Source organism: Dasypus novemcinctus, chromosome 21 (genome assembly GCF_030445035.2).
Source record: "Dasypus novemcinctus isolate mDasNov1 chromosome 21, mDasNov1.1.hap2, whole genome shotgun sequence".
NCBI classification, from domain to species: Eukaryota; Metazoa; Chordata; class Mammalia; order Cingulata; family Dasypodidae; genus Dasypus; species Dasypus novemcinctus.
Genome location: NC_080693.1, coordinates 62,793,519 through 62,818,714, shown reverse-complemented (window position 1 = coordinate 62,818,714; position 25,196 = coordinate 62,793,519). Strand labels below are relative to the sequence as shown.

Below are 25,196 nucleotides of genomic sequence, written 5' to 3'. Positions count from 1 at the left end.
AAAGGGGTAGGAGCAGTAGAGCCTGCCTGGCTGTCCCTGAGCTTTTGTCTTAGATGCCAACCTAGGCTCAAGTCCAGAGGGCCAAGGAACAGGGAGGCTTCCCTACCTGCTCGGTCCGCAAGTGCCACCTACACTGACAGAAAAAGGTGCGGTGTGCTGGGAGGGGCAGGGAAGTCAAGGATGAGGAAATTCTAGTCTTGGTTTCATACCTTGGACTCTAAGCTGAGTAGTCTCCGCTGCAACAGTTTCCTGAAGGCGTGTGGCCATAAACTTTTAGGGGAGTGAAATATGACCTTTAAGATAATCTGATCTAATTCCTTCTTTTTGCAGATGAGAAAACTGAAGCTCAGAGCAGCGCTGATGCTGCTCAAGACCCTAAAGCAGGTTAGTGGCAGAGCGGGGCTCAGAAGGAGGGTTTCCTGAATTCCAGGGACCATGTTTGCTCTTTTGGGGGTGGGAAGAGGGTGTGCCTGCCTTTTTCATGGCCGTGGTGGCTTTCTGCAAACTGTCCTTTGCACAAAGCAGTTGCTCAGTAAAAGCTGAGTGGCTGACACTGACCGGCTGACACCGAGTGGCTCAGAGCAGATGGAGCTGCTGGGGTTGGGCTGCACGTCCACCCTAGCACAAGCACATATTAGGTGCTCGACACATTTGCTGAGGAAGACAGGAAGAGCTACGCTCATAGAGTGCCATGTCACGCTCCTGCGTTCCTTGAATGTCACATTTAATCTTTCCGACAGCCCTAGTAGGTGCTGTAGTTTGTTATCCCCGCCCCACCCCCACCCAGCATACCGAAAGCGGGTTAGAAAGTCATTCCCCACGGTCAGAATTCCAAGCCCTGGAGCATAAAGCTCAAGCTTTGAAGCAAGATGCTGACTGAACGAATGTTGAAAGCGGGTGTGTCCCAGCGCAGGGCTCCTCAAACTTTAACCTTCCTGGGGATCCCGTGGGGGGTCTTGTAAAACGCACACCCCGATCCAGGAAGTCGGGGCTGGGGCCTAGATTCCGCCGGTCGGACCAACTGGGGGTGCTGCTGGCTCCGCTGGTTCGCAGCAGGGAGAGTTAGAGCCCAGAAACGGCTCACGGGTCTGTCCGTAACCTTGAAAATACACGCGACGCTCAGTCATAACATTTATTACACCCTGCACTGGGTCCAGGGCAGCTAGTTAGTCCTTCCCAGCTCGCAAAGATACAGGAAACGTCTTAGGCTGCGAGTGGGCAGAAGAGCCCCGAAACCCAAGAGCGGCGGCGCCCCCTCCGGGGACCGCGATCTGCTCGGCGGCCGCTCGGAACCCGCGGGCCCCTCCCCCGCCTTCCCGGGGTGGCGCGCGGGGGGCCGCCCGCGTCGCGGCGCCCGGAGCTCCGCAGCTTCCCGCGCTCGGCGGGACCCGCCCCCAGGGCGGGCCGGGGCGGGTCCCGGCGCCCGAGCCCGTGCCCAGCTGACCCGGCCGCGCTCCCCTCGCCGCCTCCTGCCCCGCGTGCAGGGCCGGGCCGCCGCCATGGCGGGCCCGCTGGAGCTCTCGGTGCAGGATCTCAACGACCTGCTCTCGGACGGCAGCGGCTGCTACAGCCTCCCGAGCCAGCCCTGCAACGAGGTCGCCCCGAGGATCTACGTGGGCAACGCGTGAGTCGCCCCTCCCGGGCCGCAGGCCCCGGCCCCTCCGCGGGGCGCCCCGCCCGCTCGAAAGCCGGGCTGGGGGCGTCGCGAGGCGCCGGGGCGCGGGGGGGGAGGGCCCGGGCGTGGTCGCCTCCCCCGGAGCGACAGTGGGGGGGCTGAGGACCGGGCGGAGTCGAATCAGCCCCGTGCGTGGGGCCGAGCCCGGGCCAGCGCGGTCCTTCCCCTGAGCCCGGTCCCGCTGAGGGGCGAGCGTCGCGCCCGAAGCCGCCACCCGCTAGGGGCTCGGCCCTGGGCGGGGTCGGGGCTACCATGTCCGTTTAACAGGTGGCCGGCTGTCGACCGGCCGACCGCGCGTGTCATGTGACAGCTGCCTGGTTCTGCAGTGAGGTCACCGCGGAATGTCTGCCTTCGCTGCCATGGCAACGAGCCGACGTCACAGTCCGGGCGGGGATCTTTCCCAGCCTGGCATGCTCAGACCTGGGCTTCGAAATCCCTAAAGGAGGGGTAGGGAGAGCTGGGCAGTGGTTTCCTGGCCCCTTCTCCCGCAGTAGGGTATTGTTTACATGGGATTCTAGAATGATCCCATGACAAATCCCATAAGGGCCTGAGCCATCAAGTAGAAAACACTCCTGACCCTACTACCAGGAAATGGATTTATTATTTATCACTTCCAAGTTCCTATTGCCAAATTGATTTTCCTATTGTCTATCAATCAACCCACTAGTATGAATTTTTCAGCAACAGGAGAGAACCAGTGTTAGCCATCCCGAGAGGTGCTGAAACACCTGTAACCTGCCCAGCCTTGGGAACCCTAGGATTGGATTTTCATGGGACTCTGAGGATGGGTTTACCAACTTCCTAACGCCCTTGGGAGCCTAAGGACTGCATGTTGGGAACCCAGAACTCAGTCATTCCTCTCATTTTACACAGGAAGAAATAGTGGCCCAGAGAGGTTGAGGGGCAGTGAGATTAGGGTCCGTTGTCTTGTTCATGTCTGTATCCCCCATCCCAGACCAACACCTGCTGCTTAACCTGCCCAGGACTGCCATATAAACAGGGGTCAGGGAGCCGGGAGGAGGCCCTAAGGTGGGTCCCAGCCCCTCCAGCAGCCATTCACCACGCGGAGCACCTATCATGAGTCAGGCATTGTACAATGCTCTTTAGTCATGGTGATACCAGTCATGACAATGTTGACTTTGTCGAAGAGTGAATTAGTGTTCGGGAAGGAAGATGAATGAGCATGACTCTTCAAAGTTGGTTGCTTTGTTTTTGCTTTTTCTCTCAGCCACTGCTTTACAATCATATGCAGTGTTGTGAGCGGGAAGAGCTGAGATTGTGTCCCACAGTCTCAGCCACAGGCCCCTGTGATTGCAAAGTTCTTAGGACCCACCTCTTCAACCACCTATGTGGCATGGGGCCTTGGGCATTTGGTGAATTCAGCTGCAGATGAGCTGACCCTTGGGGAGAGGCTGCTGTGGTCGTAGCCAGAGTGGCAGGCCCTGATGGCCGCCATAGAAAGCACATCCTTTGCTCACCCCAATATGGGCAGATGTGACCTTGACTTGGGGCCAGGGGTGTAGCTCAGCAGGGAAGATCAGCTGAGCATCTAGTGCCGAGAGGACTTGGGGTCCCCTCTCATGGGGAGCCCCTTAACAAAATTAGGGCTCTAGCCACATCCCCTTAGGGTGGCGTTGGAGCCTGTGTGAGCTCAGGTCTCTGGGTTGTGTGGTTGTGGGCAGGAAAGGTAGAGCAAGGCAGACGACAAAGCAGGACTGGATGTCTGGAGGTGGCGGTCTGGTCCCTGCCCTGCTGCTCAGCAGCCCGTGGGAGCACCAGCCCTTCCTTCCTCTTGTCAGGCCAGAGTTTAAGCTCTGGCGAGTGGGGATATCACCATCCATCCCTCCCATCAGGCTGCCATGATGGGCCGTTGAACCCATGGGGGAGACAGTGTTTTGTAAAGTATATGGTTGTTGTGAGATACAAAAAAAAAGGGGGGAGGGGTGGACACTGACCCTTCAGCTCAAGTACTTCTTAACCCCCTTAGTTCTGTTGGGATTACTCTAACTCACCCAGGAGAGCTTCTTTTTTTAATTTTTTTATTATTTTATTTTATTTATTTCTCTCCCCTCCCCCTGCCGCAGTTGTCTGTTCTCTGTGTCTATTTTCTGCGTGTTCTTCTTTGTCCGCTTCTGTTGTTGTCAGTGGCATGGGAATCTGTGTTTCTTTTTGTTGCGTCATCTTGCTGTGTCAGCTCTCCGTGTGTGCGGCACCATTCCTGGGCAGGCTGCACTTTTTTTGCGCTGGGCGGCTCTCCTTATGGGGCGCACTCCTTGTGCATGGGGCTCCCCTACGTGGGGGACACCCCTGCGTGGCAGGGTACTCCTTGCGCGCATCAGCGCTGCACGTGGGCCAGCTCCACACGGGTCAAAGAGGCCCGGGGTTTGAACCACGGACCTTCCATGTGGTAGACAGACGCCCTATCCACTGGGCCAAGTCCGCTTTCCAGGAGAGCTTCTGAGATGTGGCCGACAGACTGGCAGGAAGGCTCCCTTGTGTGTGGTGGTGGGGGCTGTGTGTTATAATCCAAGGAAGGAGACAGCCTGGCCTGTGATGACTTCATTCTCCATCACTTGCCACATGCTTAGGCAGCAGCTACCCTGCACCTGCAGGGACCATAGCAGGTACAGGGGCTGTGGACCTGAAGCAGACATGGCTCCTTCCCCATGCAACTCATGGAAGGCTACACAAATTAGCAAAAGAGTGTGAGAATAGTAGCCAGAGCTCGCTCTGTCTCACGCTCTGTCTCATGCTCAGCTCACTGAATACTCACGACAATCTCAAAGAGAGGTACCGTTAGCACCCCCATTTTATGGACAGGGAAGCCAAGGCACGGAGCGTTTACGAGACTCGCTCAAGGTTGCCTGGCTGCCGAGTGGCAGAGCTGGGTTCAGACCCAGGCAGTCCATTTTTAGCCACTTTGCTCTAGCAGCAAAGGGAGCATAAAGCCAGATGAAATGCAGGGGAGGCAGGAGACAGTGCAGGGGTGAAAGATGAGAGGGGGCATGTCCAGACTGAGGGAATAGTACAGGGCAGACACTGCCCGGGCTATTTGGGGAAGCTACTGGTAACTGGATATGGCTGGAGAGCGGGGAGAGGCTCGGAAGATGAAGCTGAAGGAGCCGGCGGGGGCCAGGTCAGGGAGGGTTTCCTTGCTTTGCCAGGAAGCTTAGGTTCTTCCCATCTTCCTCCTCCTGGGGCGGCACGTCGGTCAGTTCACATCCCCTAGGGCTGTCTCCCATCCAGGTCTGTGGCACAAGACATCCCCAAGCTGCAGAAACTGGGCATCACCCACGTCCTGAATGCTGCGGAGGGCAGGTCTTTCATGCACGTCAACACCAACGCCAACTTCTACAAGGACTCCAGCATCACCTATCTGGGCATCAAGGCCAACGACACTCAGGAGTTCAACCTCAGCGCCTACTTTGAAAAGGCTGCAGACTTCATTGACCAGGCGCTGGCTCAGAAGAACGGTAAGGGACCTGGAAAAGAAACAGGAGGCGGCTTTGGTTGGGCCATGCTTGTCCCTTCTCTTGCGCTGAATGGTCTGTCTCTTGCTCCCTGGCTGCCTGTTGAGTGGCTCCCACATTCCACAAGACACGTGGGTCTTTCCCATGGGCCCTTTGTGTTTGATCTGACTTTGGCTGAGGGTTGGTTTCCACCCACTTTTACAAATATTTTCTGCAACCCTGAGGATAAGGTAAGACCGAAGCAGAACTGCTGAGATGCTGGCAGGCAGGCGGGGTGTGCCAGAGAGAAATCCTAGAGGGCCAGAGGGCAGACACCAGCTGAGCAGGCTGGGTTCCTTGTCCTTTCTGTTTTTAGCTCATTTCTCCCAGCTCATCGCTTTATCTTCTGCTGCTTCTTGGAAACTCTTCCTCTCTCCTCTCCCCCACAGAGGCATGATCAGCTGTGTCCCCCAATTCTAGCCTGTCTGCTACTCTGCTGCTTCTTTGCCATCCGAATGGTTTCCAGTGGACAACTGAGTTTCCTAGGTCCCTGAATAGCTCATGTTCAGGGCCCAGGAGAGGGATGTTTTGTTGACCAGGGAATCTGCAGACTTTTTACCACCAGCCCCCTCACGGTCTTGCCCCTGTCACGTCCCAGGCCAGCTCAGCCGTCTCCACTCCGGCTGCACTGAGCGCCTCACTCTTACTCTTCCCAGGACACACCCTGACTTTCTGTGACCTCCTGCCTTCATGCATGTGGGCAGGAACTTCAGCCAGAAACCTCTGCCTCTCTCCACCCTGTCCTCTGACAAACTTTACCTCGTGCTTTACCGCTGAGCGTCAGTGTCCTCTCTTCCATGAAGCTGGCCGAGGCTCTGCCCGATGGGTCCCTTGTCTGTTTCCCTAACACCTGACACAGCCCTGGTCACATCGTAGATGCACAGGAACTGACACTGGACGGGTGACAGAAATGTGTAAATGGGGTAAGATTGACATTCAATAAACTGTATATTTCAAGTATACAGTTCAACATATGTGCAGACCTGCGAAACCAAAATAGTGAGCAGAACCCTCACCTTCTACCCCTTCCCACTCCCCTATTCCCAAGCAATCACTTCTTGTCTCTCTAGATTAGATTGTGTCTTCTGGACTTTTATACGAATGGACTCACTCAGTCTGGCCTCTTTTTTTTTGGCCAGCTTCTTTGAGCATAATTAGTTTGAGTTTCATTCAGGTTGTTGGGTGCATTAATAAGTTATTGCTTCTCATTGCTAGTCATATCTCATTGTGTGGCTGCACTTCAGATTGTTGTGCACTTGTTGTGGACCCTTGGGCTATTTCCATGTTTTCCTTTGAGTAAGATATAAATCCATACAGAAAAGTGCCAGGATCACAAGTGTGTAGCTTGAACTGCACACACCCAGCCCCTAGACCAAGAAACAAAACCCAGCCAGCTCCCCAGAGAGCCCACTACGCATCCCCTCCCAACACCTAGCCACACTTCTAAAAGCACGGGTTAGTTTTGCCTGGTTTCCTATGTTATTATCATATCCTAGACCTCATATTTGTGGGTCTCATCTATGTTGTTTCTGGTAAGTTGTAGATTGTTCTTATTATTTATCCATTCACTTTGGATGGGCCTTTGGGAGTTTCCATTTGGGGCAATTCTGAGTGGTGGGGCAATTCTGAGTGGTGCTGCCTGGAACATTCTGGCGCATGTCTTTTTTCTTTTTTAAATAGTTTTTTTTTTTTTTTTAAGATTATTTATTTATTTATTTATTTATTTATTTCTCTCCCCTTCCCTGCCAGTTGTCTGCTCTCTGTGTCCATTCGCTGTGTGTTCTTCTGTGTCCACTTGTATTCTTGTCAGTGGCACTGGGAATCTGTTTCTTTTTGTTGCATCATCTTGCTGAGTCAGCTCTCTGTGTGTGCGGCGCCACTCCTGGGCAGGCTGCACTTTTTTTGCGCCGGGCAGCCCTCCTTACGGGGCATCTCCTTGCGCGTGGGGCTCCCCTCCACGGGGGACACCCCTGCGTGGCAGGGCACTCCTTGCACACATCAGCACTGTGCATGGGCCAGCTCCACACGGGTCAGGAGGCCCGGGGTTTGAACCCTGGACCTCCTATGTGGTAGGGGGATGCTCTATCCATTGAGCCAAATCTGCTTCCCTCTGGTGCATGTCTTTTAGTGAGTGTGTGTACCAGTCCTGCTGGGCATGTCCCTAGGAATAGAATTCCTGGGGACGCACACGTTCAACTTGAGTAGATTCTGTCACATGGTTTTCCCAAGTGGCTGTACCAGTTTACACCCTGCCTTTAGCCACGTAGAAGGGTTCTAGTTGCGCCTTGTCCTTGCTGACCCTTTGCACTGCCCGTCTTTCATTTTAGCCATTCAGTGGGTTCTCCATGGCATCACATTGTGGTTTTAATTTCATTTCATGGCGCGTTTTGACTAGAGTTGTGATGTGATCAGACGTCCCCAACTCACGATGTTTCCCCCATTTCTTACAGGCCGGGTGCTTGTCCACTGCCGTGAAGGTTACAGCCGCTCCCCTACCCTGGTCATCGCATACCTCATGATGCGCCAGAAGATGGACGTCAGGTCTGCCCTGAGCATTGTGAGGCAGAACCGTGAGATCGGCCCTAATGACGGTTTCCTGGCCCAACTCTGCCAGCTCAATGACAGACTGGTCAAGGAGGGGAAATTGTAACTCTCGGCTGCCCCCACTGCCTCTCCTCTAGAGGTGGGACCGGGGAGGCTGTTGGGTGAGAGTGTCACAAGCCGCCATGTTTAGGAAACACTGTACCCTTCTCCCAGCATCACCAGGCACTCGCCAACAAGTCTGTCCCAACACAGCCCTGGGCCGCACCCTCCTGGGGAGCATATAAAGAAGCTTGCTGCAAAGGGCATGCTTGCTCCCTGTGTTGTCCCGCTCCTGTGATTTGTGATATCCTCTTCTTAAGGTGGGGACTCACTGGGGGGCAGGCCTATGACATGTGTGCTTTCCCCCATGACCCAGGGCAGAAGATCTGTGGAAGCAGAAGGCCTGAGGTGCTCGCAGGGGCCCCCGTGACCTCCCTCCTACAACCTGAGTCCTCTCCTGAGTGGGGATCTCAGCATCTTGAGTCCTGGCAAAGGAACTCTGCCAACCCGGGTCCCTCTCTCCCTCTCTCCCACCACACCTGTCCCCCTGGTCTTCTCATAGCCTTCCACCTCCTGCTCACATGTTGAGGCAAATCATCAGCTCTGAAAGCAGGAACATGGAGTGCCTGGCATTGTTAGTGGGTGGAAGTTTCCACAAGCGACCTTAGAAATAAAGATACCTAAACGAAGAGGCCCTCAGGGGAGCAGATTCCCCCAGAGGACTCTCCTAAATCCATGGTTTTTTGAACGTGGCTCTTAGGAAGGCTTGAGCTGAGAATCTACTGCCTTGGACTCTTTCACTTGAATGGCTCTCAGGCACTTTGTTAGAAAAGCAATGCCTTGGGCCTGGTTTTCTTTTTCTTTTTTAGAAAATAGGGTGTTGAAGTCTAGCCTATTTAAAGCCCCACCATTTGAGGAATTACAAGGGTTTTGTCCTGAATTACAGTGTTGGTAAGCCCACGGCACTCGCTAACTGCTTTTTGTCTCAGTTGCTATTCCCAGAACAGAGGGAGGACGTTGGCCAATTAGAGCATGTGGAGGGGGTGCTGGGAGGGGGTATGTGCCTCTCGGAAGTGCAGCCAGGGACTGACCAGGGAAATGGATGGTCCTGGGTTCACACCTTACTCACTTCCAGGCAGTTCTTACCGCTCCCTGGTGTCAAGGCAAGATCTCTGAAACCTTGGATGCAAAAGTGGCTCAGCCAGGCAGAAACAAAATGTGGCGGAGCTTCCGAATGGAGCCTTTATTGGTGGTAAACAAGCCAACAGAAACAGGCCGCCTGTTCAGGCCTTCCCTTAGGATGACGTCGGGGTGCACTAGCACCTGCACGCACACGTGTGCACACGTTTGTGTTGAACAGTCTTCTTAGGATTTTGCATTTTTGTCATTGTGGAAAGTGATGCAAAGCTGTTTATCTTCAGGTTTAGCTTCAGGTTCCCCCAGGGCAGAGAGAGGAGGTGCCCAGCTATATCCCTAGTGCCTGGCACATTGTGTCTGATAAAAGTTTGTGGAATTAAACTTTTTGGAGTACCAAATATATGTGGGGCATTGCTCTGGTGGGTGCATGAAGTTCCCAGGAACCCAAATTCATGGTAGGATCACTTGTAAGGGTTTGCAAAGGAATCTTACCTGCAGGGCAATATCAGGGACTTTTGTTTACATTGAAGTTCAGGAAGTGTTGACACTGTGTGCCCTTTTCAGAGTTTACTGAGTTGCTTCTGGCTGGGAGCTTAGAAGCAGGTGTGCCGTCAGGCCTGTCTCCCAGGCGTAAGGTGGGCGTCGTCGTGCACAGCCTGGGGGTCCATGGTCCCCTTTCCTCTGAGCCCCCAGCAGTCCTGAAGAACGAGGTCTGCCCTCTTAGACAGACACTGGGCTGCCCGGACAGGCCCACCTCTGTGAAATTGCCAGCCTCTTATAACGTGCGCCTCACTCGTTGATCATTTTTAGAGAACTCTCCCACTTGATCTAACTCCCTGCTCGCAGTAACCCTGTCAAGGTGGCTGAGCTTATTTGTGTATTGTAACTTTTAAAAAAGGAAAAAAAAGGAACTGGGTTCAGAATGATTGATGAACGGTGTGGCCCCCAGGGTGGCCTGGCTGTTTGAAGCAGAGCTGGACAAGATTTCAGGTTGGCTGTTCTCTGAGGCTGAATTTCTTTCTTACATTTCATACTCCTCCTCATGAATTGCCCCACAGCCCAAGTGTCCAGGTGGGTTGTCCATGCCCTTGGCCTACCCCACGTGTGCGAGAGTATATCAGTAGAGTGTCCGATGCAGATTGGTTGCCAGCGGGACTCTGGATGAGGTTGGGATGGAGTGTACACAAATCCAGCCCTGCTTCTGGAGAAGGAAGTGAAAAGTGTGGGCCCAGAAGTTGGCTAGAATATGTGGCTCTTCTTCCAGGTGAAGTGTAGCACCCCTAAGTCAGAGCCTCCTGCTCGGCGCCTGGACGGTGCTCTGGAGCCGGGGCTTGGGGCTCTGCTCCCATACCCGGGCTGCAGCCACCCCACGAGGACAGCCCCAGCCACCAAAGTCAAGGTTGTATCTGGTGAACCAGAACCCCTAGGAGGCCTCTTTTGGGGGGCAGGAGGGAGAAAAGGTCATTAGGAAAAATAATGCCTTGACTTTGGAGCTACTTTTATGCTTACTGATAGGCCTTAGTCCCATCGATCCCAGATTGACTTCACGAGGTTTAGCTCTTAGTTCTTTAAGCAAAGGACATTCAAAGTCTGCTGTGTAAGCGCCAATACATGGCCAGCTGAGTGGGAGCTCAGATAACTTTCTACGCCCTAGGAAGTGAAGGAATCGGAACTCAGGGTGCCTTTCCCCTCTCCCCAACCTGATCCCTTTCTTTGAATAATAGAGCCCTATCTGGGCAGAATTGGAGCCCCCACGGTTTTCTTCTCAATCTAAAGCAGGACATTTTTCCCGCACACCAGTCTGTTTCCCTGCCAGTCTGCATTATCTTGAGAGCAGAAGCCATCATCTTTAAAATGAGGGGGCTCATCTAGAAGCGCTCCACGGTCCCTTCTGGCTCTGACATTTAGGGTTCTCCAAGAATCCCCAGTAGGAATTTACCACCCCTCACCCCTCACCTCCACTCCCCGCCCCCTCCCCCGGCAAATGTACAGCCTGTGAGTAATAATGTGATGACCAGCAGGTGGCGCATTGCTCTATCCATGGTGGAAGTTTAATAAGGGAATGTCGGTGCCTTTTGCATCACCAGATAGTTAGGATGCTAACGTTTTTATCAAAATAAGCATGTATGCTACAATATGAACATGTGATCTTTTCTCGTCATAACACCAGTTTCAGGAATCACTAAAGAGCCAACAATGATGGTTCTTCCGAATCAAGATTTTATATGGACTGGAAGGAAAGAGGCCATCTCATGTGGAGAGGGCAGGCTGGTTGGAAGCTTAATTTTTGTACCTTCTGCCAGCTGTTTTTGGTGATCTGATTGTGAAAAAGTGAGTTTTCAGGAAAGAAAAGGGGAGGTATCAAATTGGTTTAAAAATTTCCTCCATGTTTGTTGTATCACAAATCAGTGTTAAAACACTAAAATTGTAACCAAATTAGTGTTTTACATAACAAAAATGGTCTTTTTTGTCCTTGTCACAGATTTTCCTTTTGTGCTTTGAAACTTTTATATTTGCTTTCTCTAACTTAAAGTTTGTATAATCACGTAAAAACTAGACCTCCAGAGCTATTATAGGTTCCATGATGAGTATATTTATGCAGTATTTGTTGAACATTTCCTGTGTTGAGAATATTCATGTGTAGAGTCGCCCACCACCCCCAGTGAGGGAGGTAAGATTTGTTCGTGTCCTGGAATAGCGGTTTCAGGGTGGTCTCACATAAATATGACTAGGTGGCCTTTGAGGATTTGAGTGATCCTGCAAATGGGGCAGTACCCAGACACCTCCCCTGCTGCCAGATGCTTCGAATTCCACAATTAGTGCTACATTCTTTATGATAAGTATTGCCATTTTTTGTGTGTGTCTCAATTTAAAAACTCAGAAAGTTGGCTCTTCAGAGTTCCCTTTCTCCCAGACAGAAAATCCTGGGCAATAAAAGAGCCTCTCTAGGCCCCCATTCCCCATCTGTAACACAAGGCGTTTAACCAGCTCTCTGTCAAACGTCTTTGGCAACACATTCTTTGTTTTTACACACAATCTTAAAGCAGAGTACCAACACATAAAACTGGTAAAAGTGCTTTTTCACTATAATTTTTAAAACATTTTAATTAAAAAGGCAATACTATATATAAATAGTAATAAATTCACACACTACAAAAGGATTCTTTTGTCTTGAAAAATGAATCACCTCCTGCCCCAAACCTTTATTCCCTCTTCCCAGAGGAAGCTGCTATTAAATCTCACCTCCTTCTAGGAAAAACCCAGGGTATATGTGAGAACACACAGGTTATACGTCTAAACAGAGTTAGGCACGCGCACAAATGGGAAACATTCTGCACTTTGTTTTGCTTAGCAGTCTATTTTAGTTATTGTTTCTTATAGTTTTGCTCCCTTCATTTTAAAATAGCTATGTAGCATTCTGTTGTGATGGACATACCATGGTGTCTCTATATTCTTACTTTTGATGAGCACAAGATTTTGAAGTGAGACTTATGGGTGACAATTACAGGCTTTTTACTGCCTCACGTCCTAATTTCTGTAGTCTGTCGTGGTGGTACAATGTCAAGCACATCCTAATACTCAGAGCTCAACGGAAGGGGCCTCTGCTTGCTGTGTCATTTTATGGGAGTGGACATGCCCAAGCCTGATTTTTAAAATATTCAGTCTCGGAGCTACAGCCTTCCTAACTGACGACCTATTTATAAGAAGTTCAAATGCACAGGGTTTCGTCCTGAAGCCTACACTGAAATGAGTTAACCTGGCAGGAACTCTGAAGGGACTTGTGGTCCCCAGTTCATTAAAAGTGAATGTATAACACATTTGATTAATGTGTGTTTTTATTATATTTTAAGTAATTAAAATATGCATATTTTTAAAACTGAAAGGCATCTCTGTGGCAACCTGGGGCTCTGAGAAACGGAGTTTGAAAACCCACAGACAAGATGACCTTCCAGTTCTAACATTCCCAGAGCGTAGAGCACTTGGGCTGCCACCCTGGGATGGAGAAGGACGACAGAAAGAGGAGAAAGGGGAAGACGAGCTGCCTGCTTGGTCCGTGGGTGTCAGGTCAGCTCTAGTGAGCTGGGTGCACCCTGGGGGAGACCTGGAGCAGGGGCCCCAGCTGGGTTCTGAAGGAGGGGCATTCCACAGACAGGCAGGGTTTGCCCACAAGGGCACCCCAGGCAGAGGGGATGGTGGGAGTCTGGGTGGCAGTCAGGGAGTGGCTGGGGGTGAGGCAGCACCCCACCTTGAAGGGCCGTGTGGTGGCTTGGAGCTCTGTACCCCAGGGAAACATGTTCTTCCACTCGGTCCTGTCCTGTGTCATTGCCCAAAGCGCCTGTTGACGAGGTGGTTTCTGTGAAGGTGCGGTCCTGCTGAGTCAGGACAGGTCTTCATCCCGGTACTGCACGCCTTACAGGGAAGCCACAGGGAGCAGCCAGAGGCCGGAAGGCACCGGAAGCCAGAAGAGAAAGGAAGACATTGCCATGTGACAGAAAAGCCAAGGACCAAGGATCACTGGCAGCCCCAGACACCATAGTCTTCTGAAAGAAAGCATTGCCTTGAGGACGCCTTGATTTTGAACTTCTCGTAGCCTCAAAACCTTGAGCCAATAAATTCCCGTTGGTTAAGCCAACCCGTTACATGGTATTTGCTTTAGCAGCCAGGAAACTAGAACAGGCCTCTGCTGGGCACAGGAAGTTGAAGTCTTATCTTGTCAGGGCTTGGGGCACTCGTAGCCTATTTTAAGCAGGGGAGTGAGTGAGACTAGCTCTTGGGGCTGGCTCTGCTTTTAGGAAGCTGCTTAATGAACAAGTAGGACATTTCCACCTGTGCAGACTTCGAGCCTACAGAGATCAAGTTCCTAACATAAGGGCAAGTGAGGGGGTGACTTGGACATCCCTCAATGCAGGCAGCTTCCTATAAACAGAGATTGCCCTCCAAATTCAGATGTTCCCTTTTTACCACTGACCTCTGGGAGCAATTTAAAGTTACAGTCAATGAGGACCCTCCACTTCCATTAATTAGAGACAGGCATGTGGGAACCGAGTAGAGAGCAAAACTAGATGACCTTTAGAGCAAAGATCCTATGATTCCAAGGAGTCAAAGGAGCATAAGTTGCATTCAAGTTTTGCCTGTCCTTCAACGTCTAGTCCAAATGGTACCTATTCCCATGAAAATCCAAGATACAACCCAAAAGAGATTTTTCTCTCCTCCGAAAAGGTCCATTAACACTTTTGTCCTTGGAAAAAAAATTGCATCTGAACCTGTTCTTAGGAACACCAATCATTTTCTTCCTGGTACTGGAGTTATTTGGGTGAAGAAGATATTTATTCGCTGGTATGGGAGCTCTTGGAGGGTGGAGACTGCGTCAAGCTCAAAGCAGCTGGCAGGAGGCCTGGCTTCAGCAAATGTTTGGCAAGTGCACAAGCAGCTCATTAGGAACTAAGGCAAATAAATCACATGGAAAAACAAACAGCCTTGCTAGAAATTAAGGTACAACTATTAAATGATTAAATTCCATTTAAAAACTTTCAACAGCCCAAACCCAGCATTGGCAGGCTGGTGGAGAAACATGTTCACTTCCATGTCACCAGTGGGACTGGGGAACTGGCAGAGCTTTCTGGAAAACAACCCTGCAGTAGGTCTTATTCTCCTCACCCACTCAGAACCCAGCATTTGCTTCTAGAAAAAGCCCTAAAGTTTAAAAGATTGTGGAATACTACTCAGCAGTGAAAAGGAACAAAGTATTGATCCTAGACGAGTCTCCAGAGAATTCTGAGTGAAAAAAAAGTCTCAAAAAGTTGCAGACTCTTTGATTCCATTTATATAATATTTTTGAAATGACAAAATTACAGACATGGAGCCAGCCGATTAGTGGCTGCCCTGGGTTGGGGATGGGAAGGGAGAGCGTGGAAGGAGGTGGGTGTGGTTATGAAAAGAAGTTGAGAGGGATCCCCGTGGGCGGTGATCCGTTCTTGAAGGACACTCAGACCTACTCAGATGATAAAATTGCACCGAATTAAATATGCATGTACACACGCACACAAATGAGAATAAATAAAGTGGAAGAAATCTGGATAACATTGTCTCAATAGAATATCTGGTTGTGATATTGTGCAAAGTTTTCTAAGAGGTTATCATTGGGGAAATTGGGTAAAGGATACACAGGATGTCTCTATTATTTCTTACAACTGCATGTGAATCTGCAAGTATCTCAAAATCAAAAGTTTACTTTTAAAACTTACTTTGTACAAGGATATTCAGAGCAGGCCTGAGAGAAAAATGGGAATATCATAAATTACCCACAACAGAAACCAGCTAAAATCCTGGGGACTTAACTCCAGGGAACTTTGGTTAGTTCTGTACAATGACAAGTTTCTCTACTGAGTCAATAAAAAGAGCTGTCGATGAATTAGTATTAAGTGAAACAGCTGATCACATCATGGCACGCTTTCCCTGAGGCATTTTGTGAAAATCTTGGCTAGGAATAGGAAGGGAATAATTCAGAAGGATGGAGATAATTTAGAGAGTTTTCAGTTCACTGGATACTTTTTTCTTTTATTTAAAAAAATTTTTTTTTAAGTTATTTATTTTACTTCTGGAGTGGGAGAGAGGTGATCATTCTCTTGCACCACCTCAGCTCCCTGATCTGCTGCATCTCTTGTTGCCTCTCCTCTGTGTCTCTTTTTGTTGCGTCTTCTTGCTGTGCCAGCTCTCCACGTGGACCAGCACTCCTGCACCGGGCAGTCCTCTGCGCAGGCCAGCACTCCGCGTGGGCCAGCTTGCCACATAGGCCAGCTCGCCTTCACCAGGAGGCCCTGGGCATCAAACCCTGGACCTCCTATGTGGTAGATGGGAGCCCAATTGCTTGAGCCACATCTGCTTCCCTTCTTTTTCTTTTAATACTACTTTAGTTTCAAATAAAATAAATGCTGACCCTGCCAATCCCTTGTCACTGGCTCTTCCTCTTATGTCCAGCAGGTGGCAGAAATGTTCCAAGAATAGCCGCCAAAGGCTCCGTTTATTGTGGTGAGTCCGGCAGCTCCAAACAGCAGGTGGGGCTCTAAGCATCATTTGGGCCAGCTCAGGCGACCCCTGGCATCAGGACTGCCCTCTTTTAAATCTAGGGCAAAAAGGCATTGTCTGGCCATGATAGGGTTAACCATCCACATTCCAGAGCAAAGGAACAGGAGGCTGGAGGGTCACAGACGAGGGAAGAGGGTGCAGGGGCCAGCTTCTCATAGCACCGCAGCTCTGTTGGGAGAGATAGATCACCCCCAACAATGGCCACAGCTGTTTTCGTCTGCCCCGAAGGAAACTGACTTAGGAAGCAGGTATCAGAGAGGGCCCTTCCTGCAGGGGCTTCTGTCTGGCTTGTAAAACTGTCAAAGCAGCTGCATTCATGTGCCGGGTGATGGATGGTGGAAGGGAGAAGGGACAGACGACAGCAGATGGACACAGCAACTTGCAAGTTGAGGCAGGTGGCAAAGGCCTCGTCGCTGCGGAGGCTCTGCAGGTGGGACATGCTGATTCATTGCCCAGTTAAAATACCAAGGAGATCTGAGCTGCAGCCCCACAGAGTCTTCCTTCGGGGCCAGGAGGGGGTGAGCCATCCTCCATCCATCTCCAGTGCCAGCTTCCGCCGGCCCTCCTTTCTTTTCTTGCACCTCAGGTGTGAACGGTGCCCCCCTCCCCATCCCCCTAGTTCTGCTTCCGGAAGGAGAGAGAACAATTCCTTTGGTTTCTTTGGGGCTAGTTGCACCTAATGGGCATGCCCCAGTGAGGTCTTCTACCCAGGACTCAAAGCCATTTTGGAAATGTCATGGGAGGGGAGACCAGGGAAACAAGGTCAGCTCTGCAAGTGCCTGCCCTGGTGTGCGGGATGTGTGAGGCATGCACGCTGACACTTCTTCCTGGGCTCCATCTCGCCCTGGGACTTGCCACCGGAACCCCTGCCCCTCCGCCTGAGGGGGCACCTTCTCTGTGGTCCCCCAGTTTACTCTCCTACCTTCCAGAGGATGCCAAGAGAGGCTTTCTTGGTTAGGACAATAAATGCTGAGCCTCAGAAAGTTGGGACCACTGGGGTTTCCTAAGAAGCCTCTGCCTGGGTCTGGCGGGGGTGGGGGGGTGGGCAAGCAGGCACCCCTAGAGCCATTTGTTGGTGGGGGTGACAAACTCAGACTCAGCCTTGTGGTAGGGACCTCTTATAAGCTGGTCCCAGGTTTGTTTTGAGAAGGCCCAAGTTCCCCAGGGAGGCAGAGAATGAGGAGCCAGAGCACATTTTGATATCCCTAAACCACAGCCTCCTGCTCGTGGGAGGTGCCGGAGAGCAGGCTTGGGCCCTGCCTCACACGCCCCCCTCTCTCCACGTCACCTGGGAGCGCCAGCAGCAATTTGGAAGTTTGCTGAGCTCCAGGAGAAGTCTTTGGGGAGGGCTTGCTCTGAGCACACCCCTTTCCCTCCCCCTGGGCTGAGGGAAACGTGGGAGCAGCCCTGCCCCATCCTGTCCCCATTGGCTGGCATGAGGCAGAGGGGGCGTTTAAAAGGCAACTGTGTCCAGGCAGGGGACTGCAGCCTGCTACTGGAAGGCTGGGTGCCCTCCTCTGGCTGGCACCATGCAGCTCTCTCTAGGCCTGTGTCTTGTCTGCCTGCTGGTACACGCTGCTTTCCATGTGGTGGAGGGGCAAGGGTGGCAGGCCTTCAAGAACGATGCCACGGAAATCATCCCCGAGCTGGGTGAATACCCCGAGCCTCCGCCGGAGCTGGACAACAACAAGACCATGAACCGGGCGGAGAACGGAGGGAGGCCTCCCCACCACCCCTTCGAGACCAAAGGTATGGGGTGGGGGAGAGAATGTTCAGCGTAGGGGACCTGCGGGGTAGCCAAGCTCGCTTCAGAACCTTCCCTTTGGGAGGACTTGAAGGCTGGGGTGGGCCGTCAGCCTCTGGCAGCACTGGTGGCAGCTCTGTCTTGCCTGGAGGTAGGGGAAGGATGGCATGCCGGTGCAGCCTGGGAATCCAGGGGTAGGGGGCTGCCAGGGAGTGCCCAGGCTGGAAGGAGGCCTAGGTGGCTCAGAGGACAGTGCTGGGAAGGACTCAGGAGCACAGAAGGGGAAAGGTTTCCAAGAATCCCCTCCTGAGAAGACAGGAGCCAGGTCAGCTGCTGGCGCCATTGGGGAGGGGACGAGGAAGGGAGCCTGACATCTATGGAGCGCCTGCTGAATACCAAACCACACGCCACAGATGCACTTCGCGGGAGCCCCATGAGGTGAACCCCAGGTTGACGGTGAGGAAATGGAGGCTCCAAAGATTCTGTAACTTCGTACTGAATCGAAAGCTGAGATTTGAACCTAGTTTGATCCAAGACAGTGCAGGTGGGGAAGTGGGGGTGGGGTGGGGGTGGGGGCTGCTGAGAGCCGGAGCAACCCCACCCCCCAAAGCTGTAGAAAGAGAAGCCGGGAGGTCCTTTCAGTCCCCCTGCCCACAGTCTGCCCGATGAGCTGGCACTTCGAGGAACAGGAGCTGGAGATGCAGTTTTAGCATCTGGTATGGGTGGCAGCTGAGTCCAAGGCCTGGAACGCAGGTGGCATTCTCTGTCGAGGGAGTGGACCCAGGTGGCCCCGCTCTGCCCTGAGCCCTCATCCCTGGCCCGGCCTTGCCCCTTCCTGGGGAGGGAGCCTGACTGGGAGAGCGAGGCGGGGATGGCTCAGGTCTGCAGAGGAGCCCCTAGTGGGGGCCAGGGGCAGCACGTGCACGCTGGCTCTTTAGCTGGCAGGAATGATGGGGGGCTGCAATGACACTTCAGAGTGAGGGCCTCACTACCCTCTGGCCACTGTCCGGTAGGAGAGAAGCCCCTGCCCAGGCCCCCTCCCTCCCAACCAGCTAGGAATGTGGGGTTCAGGAGGTAAAGGGAGAGGAGACTGAAGGAGACCCCGGGGCTTTGAAACAGGAGGGCAAGAGTGCCCCCGCGGCCCAGCAAGGCCAACTGGGCCAGAAAGGTGGCTCCGATGGTTGGAGGTGACCTGAGTCCAAGACGGCCACCTGCTGGGGCTCCGTGAGAGGTCGCAGGCCCAGGGAAAGCCAGGAGCTCAAAACCAAGTCACCCCCTGCAGAGGACGCGCCGACTTGGAGCCACTGTTCTTGGAAAGCCCCAAATGCCTCTGCCCCTGGGCACACAGGCTGCCCCCACACGCCACCTCTGCAGCCTCTGCGGGGAGAGGATGCCCAACCAGCCCGGAAACCAGACGCTGTCTCTCCCACTGTGCTTGCTCAGGGAGCGGGCTGGGGGCTGGGGGCCTGGTCTTCTCTGTCTCCAATCTGGTTCTGGTGTTTTCCATCCCTTTGTGTCACTATGGCACTGTCCCCCTGAAACTCTTGGGGGTGGTGAGGAGCTCACATGAAGACCAGCTGTTTTAAAAGCTCCTACATGGCTAAACTTGCAGGAGATGACCTGGCCAAGGTACGTGCAGGGCACCAGGCTGGGCCTCAGAGCCCAGTATCTCCCGACCAGGGAGCAAACCTGCATTCAAATGACACCGCACAAGAGTTGTGCCCAGCAGACTGCCTGGTACACGGTGGGTGCTTAATCAATGTGACAGCTGAACCTGTAGGTTTTTGGTCAGAGCTCATGTCGGCCCCTGGTAGGGAAGCAAATGTAGTCAAAAGCAACCTCTTGTCCCCTCGCAGCCCAGCCTCCCAGGGGGTTTGGGCCCTTGTCTTCCACCCTTGTGGGAGCTCAGGGGTGCTGGGATTCCAGGGAAGTGGAGTCAGGACACCCAGCCATGCCACGCCCACTGCATGCTTTTGGCAAGTCCTTTTCCCGCTCTGAGCCTCAGTTTCCTCACCGGGAACAAGGGGTTTGGACACTGCCTCTGGTTCCTTTCCAGTCTAACTGATCCTTCTCTAGCCCTCTCCTCCGCAGCTGCCCTTGACTTGCCAGCTTCAGTGAACTCCTCCTCCCTTCTCCCTCCTGTCCGTGCCTCCTAAGTGAAAGGAAGTTGATTACAGCCACGCAGAGAGTGGGACCAGCTGCTACCCTGCCCCAGCCGGGGACCCTGTGGCACAGCTGGGGCTGGCTGGCTGGCTCTGGAGAAAAGGGATCTTTGGAGAAGAGTAATACGGCGGCATAGTAACTGTAACACTGTGGCCCTTACTGTGTGCCAAGAAGTGTTCTCTGCATCCTATAGGCGAGGGCTTAACTCATCTCATCCTCGGGACAATCCATTTTACAGACAGGAAGCACAGAGAGGTTAAGTAATTTGCCCAAGATCACACAGGTCCTAAGTGATGGGAGGCTTTGGCTCCGATGTCTCAGCCATGAAGCTGCACTGGGGGAGAGCACAGCCTCTTTCCACCAGACCCGGAGCCCAGTGGCAAAAGCGTCCAGAGCGAGGGAACAGATTTGGAAAAGGCGGAGGGGGTGGAGAGAGCCGCGAGGGGGCGGCCGGGGCTGGCACCCGCCCTCGCGGGGCTCACGCGCGCCTCTCTCCGCAGACGTGTCCGAGTACAGCTGCCGCGAGCTGCACTTCACCCGCTACGTGACGGACGGGCCCTGCCGCAGCGCCAAGCCGGTCACCGAGCTGGTGTGCTCGGGCCAGTGCGGCCCGGCGCGCCTGCTGCCCAACGCCATCGGCCGCGGCAAGTGGTGGCGCCCGAGCGGGCCCGACTTCCGCTGCATCCCCGACCGCTACCGCGCGCAGCGGGTGCAGCTGCAGTGCCCGGGCGGCGCGGCGCCGCGCGCGCGCAAGGTGCGCCTGGTCGCCTCGTGCAAGTGCAAGCGCCTCACCCGCTTCCACAACCAGTCCGAGCTCAAGGACTTCGGGCCCGAGGCGGCGCGGCCCCAGAAGGGCCGGAAGCCGCGGCCGCGCGCCCGGGGCGCCAAGACCAAGCAGGCCCAGCTGGAGAACGCCTACTAGGGCCCGCCGCGCCCCGCCGCCCCCGCGGGCGCCCCCCACGGAGGCCCTTCCCTGGCTGGCCTCTGTGCGTGGTTTGATTGTTTGTATTTTATTTAAAATGCCTGCAGCCGAGGGGGCAGGGGCCTGAAATCTTCCTGGCTTCCGCGGGAGGGGACAACGGAATCCCCGGTGCAAACAGAGCTCCCCTCTCCCCCCTGCCCCCCCCCCCCGCCCGCCGAAGGGTCGCCCAGTGCAGGGGTGGGAGTTGAGAGTCACAGACACTGAGCCAAGCAGCCTCGCGCCCTGGGGCCGCCCAGCTTTGCCGGTCCCACTTCGGTGGAGGCAGAGATGGAACCATTTTCACTGTCTGGGGTTTTAAGGGAAAGGTGGGAGAGTAAGAGATCCTGGGACTGGTGAAGAAAGTTCGATAGGATTCCCCTCACCTCTTGGCCCCATCTAATGCCTGGAGTGTTGCGTTGTGCCAAGAACACAGGACAGGGAGTCCATAGACTCAGTTTCTAGTCCTGGCTCTGCCACTTACTTGCTTGTGTGACCCTGGACTACATAATGCCCTTTTTGGGCCTGGATTTCCTCATTTGTAAAATGGGTGTTGGGGGTGGGATTAGAATCTAGGAGGAACCTACTGTCATATCAATCCAAGGACCTGGGTGCCCTTTGAATGGACAGAAGAGAGAGAGGTTGGATTGAATCACTGCCAAGGTCACTTCCAGAATTCAGAGTTGTGATCCTCTGTTCTGACAGTCAAATATGAAAAACAACGGGGAAAAAAGAGAAGAGTTTTTATGGCCAACAAACTCCCAGAGAAGCTGCGTTGTTTCCCAGCCTGGCTCCCCAGATGTTTGGCTACTACTACTTATCCATCTCAAAGGATGTGGAAATGACACAGTCAGTTAGGGTAGAAAAGGAGAGGATCCCAAGGGTGGTGGGGGACAGAAATGCCCCCCCCATTCCCAAAGAACAGCACCCCTCCCCCACTCCACAGCTGTTAAAGTCACCTGCAGAGAAGCTTAGGGTCCCAGGGCCCCGGGCTTTCAGGTCCAAGGGAGCAGCCCTGCCCATTCAAAGGCCAGCAGATCCTTTTGGAGACACCTCCTTCTGCCCCCACTTCCCCTGCCCCCCAAGGGCGTGTTTGTCTAGAAAAAAGCTGCTTCCTGCTCTTAGATGTGATGGCATATCTCACATTACAAGAATATTATTGGGAAAAACAATTACAAGTGCTGTACATATGCTGAGAAACCGCAAAGCACAATAGCTCGCGCCCAAAAATCTTTTTGGAAATCATTTCCGGAAACCTCTTACTTTCTGTCTAGTTTTTAATTGTTATAAAAGGAAAGATTGAAACAGAAGCACATGCCATGTAGAAGCCTGCGGAGCCAGTAGCTTTTGCCATCCTTCCACATGGGGATTTGTACCCAAGACTGAAAGTAGCTGTTTTTAGAAGAGTGAACGTACATATTTATTTTCTCACTTAAGTTATTTATGCAAAAGTTTTTCTTGTAGAGAAGGACAACGTTAATATTGCTTTATGAAATAACAGTCTGTTCTTTCAGAATCCAGAGGCATTGATAATAAAGCTAAGGAATCTTTACTGAGAGGATGTGGTCTCATTTTGTGAACCGCATACGATGTCATTTCCGTCAAACATCCTTCTCTCATTCTCTAGGACTTAAACCTCAGAGGCACCTTTGGTGACTCTCTGGTGGCCCTCACGCAATTATGTCCTTCCCTTGAAAAGTCCTGTTCACCCCTTCCTTTCCAAACCCAGGCCTCATTCCTGCCCCCGCCCCAGCCGTTGCCCTAACCTCAGCCTAGTCTCCCTGTGCGGCCAGCCCTCCACATTGTCTTCTCAGGATGTCGCTCTCCTTGCGATCCTTCAGTAGCAACTCCTTGTCCACCATCAAGTTCGGACCTCTCAGTCTGCCATTTAAGGCCTCCCCCTGCTTGTTTCCCGTTTCCTACTCTACCAAGTGACTTACTGACTCCAAACGACCACACACTGCTAGTTCCTGCCTCCATGGTTTGGCGCCCTCACTTACCACCCCCAGCAATTCTCACTCTTCCTTTAGGATTCTCATTACTTGCACTTCTTCCCCAAAGCCTTCCCAGGATGCCCCAGTCCCCTCTGAAATCTCCCTCCCCTCAGTTGTCCCATCTGCCTTTTGTCAACCCCTACTACTTTTGTTTCCGGATTCTATGTCTTCCATCCAAAGACATTCCAGACGGATCCTGCTTGGCTCTGGGATAGACACCAAGCTGAGTAAGACACAGGACCAGCCTATGGGGAGCGCAGTCGAGCCAGTATAGTAAAATCCAAATGTGGATTTTATGCTACTCTGGTGAAAGTGCAAGCTCTTCAAAGTCGGTGACAATGTCTTGTACTTCTCTGAAAGTCTTGCCTCTCCAAGGTCGCCAAGGGTTTTGGTCACTAGCTAGGGCTTAGTAACTGCTCTTCAGTTGCCATAAAGAGGGGTGACCAACTGCAAGCTTTAAATCAAGCCCAGCCCATCCTGTAACCCCAACCCAGCGCCCAAGTAAGCCAAGGTCCTTCCTTACTACTTTTCAGTGTAACCACCGATGAATTCTCCTACATTCATTATCATCATCATCATCAAAGCTTTAATAGGTGTCAGTGGGTGGTACCATCTACACCCTCCCAGTGGTTCCAGGTCCCCCGAGGATGCCTCAGGGGTCCTTCCAGGGAGCCCATGCACCGTGAGGAATGCCCCGAGCTGGGAACGAGAGTGGGTGGGACACAGAGGCGGCAGCCAGCTCCAGGGGGCAGTGTGGTGCAGTGGGTGGGGCCACAGGCTCCGGGCTGGGTCTGTATTTGAACCTTTGCAGCCTGAGCGGCACCAAGGGGTTAAGTGCTTTGCCCACGACCAGATGTGAGTTCAGTTCCCAGTCCTAACACTCGCTCAGGCTGCTCAGAGCCTGGTGGACACATGGGCAAATAATCAGGTCACACTGTTCTACACAAAGTGTTATGGGAGCCAAGGGCATTGGAAATGGGCTCTGCGGCTAGGACAAGGGGTAATGCGTAGGGAAGGCTCCACAAAGTTGGGTACTGCTTAGAGGTTCCCCAGGTGGAGAAGAGGGAAAGGCATTCTAGGCAGAGGACACAGCCCAGGCAAGTGGTTGTCCATGAATGGGTGAGAATCAATGAATCATTCCTCAACATTCACCAAGCCTTAACCATGCACAGAGCAACGTGGGGGAACCAGGAACCAAGCAATGCCCAAACCTGCGATGCACTTGGGGTCTGCTTTCTGGACCTGGAGGTCCAGGAGAGACCAGCCCAGTCTACAGTCCCATTACCACGAGGGGGAAAAAATGAACACTAAATTGTAGGTCAGGTTAGAGGTTATTTATGGCAAGTTATATTCTACCTACATGGGGTCGATGAGCCTGGCGCCGATCAGAAACAGAACAAACAGGCTCAGTTGGGAGGGGTGCATTCTGCTGCAGGGAGCACATGTTCTGGGGGTGCAGCCAGACTCAGGGCTTGTATTTAATAGTCTGAGAGTCAGACAGATAGAGGGAAGTAGGTGTCTCTCTCTCTCATACACACATACATACGCTTTACCAATACTTCAAGTATAAACCAGGCCACCTTTGCACTAGGAGGTGGAACAAAAGAAACTCAAAGACGCCAGGACCCCCAAATTCCCCATTGTCCTTGAAGTAGGGGGCAGTACTTGGGCAGCTGGGAAGGGTGGAGAGCCGGCCAAATCCTGACAGCCAAGCTTGAGGCTGCTGAACCTGACAGCTGGTGTCATATACCAGGCCCGCCTGCTCCTCTCTGTCCTTTGCCCCTGCCCTGGTTCCCTGACAATTGATTATGGCTCTGGGCCAGCACCATCCTTCCTGACCACCCCCAGCCCATTCCTGGAATGGAGCTTCTGTCTTTTCTCTTGTCCAAGGACTGGCGAGGGCTCTGGTCTATGGCAGCTTTCTTTGACCAACGGCTGAAGTTCTTCCGTGGCTAGAGGGGTGGGGGGAAGGGGAAATGTCTCTCTGAGTCAGTGCAACCGTGCGTCTGGTTTGTCCAGGAAGGTCCTGGTTGACACCCATTGACCCAGTGTAATTACTAACAGGGCCTACTTTCACTCTCAAAAATGCCCCAGTGGGGCAATAAATTATACAGGCCTTCTGCTTTTAAGAGCGGTAAGTGCCGGTCACTCCGTCTGGGCGCCCCCTGCCTGCCTAGCCAAAGCCAGGCCATCCCTTTCCTGGGCATCCCCTCCCTGAGCTGCCAGGCCAGCCCAGTGCCTTTGCTTTATCTCAGAGCCCATGCTCCTGCCTTCCCAGGGCTCAGCTCAGTAGTTAGGTTATCGTATGTAGATTGGTTTGCGGAGGTATTAGAGTCATCTCGCTCCC

The 25,196-nt window shown here is 52.9% G+C and overlaps 2 protein-coding genes across 3 annotated transcripts; both read left to right on the top strand.

Moving 5' to 3' along the window:
* Nucleotides 1-40: 40 nt before the first annotated feature.
* Nucleotides 41-12,722, top strand: DUSP3 (dual specificity phosphatase 3). Of its 2 annotated transcripts, XM_058284324.1 has the most exons (6): nt 41-146; nt 331-384; nt 1,485-1,624; nt 4,922-5,148; nt 7,635-7,725; nt 8,144-12,722. In XM_058284324.1, the coding sequence occupies exons 2-6, from the start codon at nt 331-333 to the stop codon at nt 8,172-8,174; spliced, it is 543 nt and encodes a 180-aa protein (XP_058140307.1). In that variant the 5' UTR covers nt 41-146; the 3' UTR covers nt 8,175-12,722. The 2 variants fall into 2 exon arrangements, with proteins under 2 accessions (XP_058140307.1, XP_012384265.1); XM_012528811.3 differs by having other exon boundaries at nt 7,635-12,722.
* Nucleotides 12,723-17,499: 4,777 nt separating this feature from the next.
* Nucleotides 17,500-20,819, top strand: SOST (sclerostin). The gene is made up of 2 exons (XM_004468011.3): nt 17,500-17,739; nt 20,398-20,819. Exons 1-2 carry the CDS (start codon nt 17,520-17,522, stop codon nt 20,817-20,819), a joined length of 642 nt encoding a protein of 213 aa, XP_004468068.1. The 5' UTR covers nt 17,500-17,519.
* Nucleotides 20,820-25,196: the final 4,377 nt, after the last annotated feature.

Coding starts and splice junctions, on each gene's coding strand:
- DUSP3 (XM_012528811.3), top strand. CDS start 331: ATGAGAAAACTGAAGCTCAGAGCAGCGCTGATGCTGCTCAAGACCCTA. Junction 385..1,484: donor TGCTCAAGACCCTAAAGCAG/GTTAGTGGCAGA, acceptor CCCCGCGTGCAG/GGCCGGGCCGCCGCCATGGC. Junction 1,625..4,921: donor AGGATCTACGTGGGCAACGC/GTGAGTCGCCCC, acceptor TCTCCCATCCAG/GTCTGTGGCACAAGACATCC.
- SOST (XM_004468011.3), top strand. CDS start 17,520: ATGCAGCTCTCTCTAGGCCTGTGTCTTGTCTGCCTGCTGGTACACGCT. Junction 17,740..20,397: donor CCACCCCTTCGAGACCAAAG/GTATGGGGTGGG, acceptor CTCTCTCCGCAG/ACGTGTCCGAGTACAGCTGC.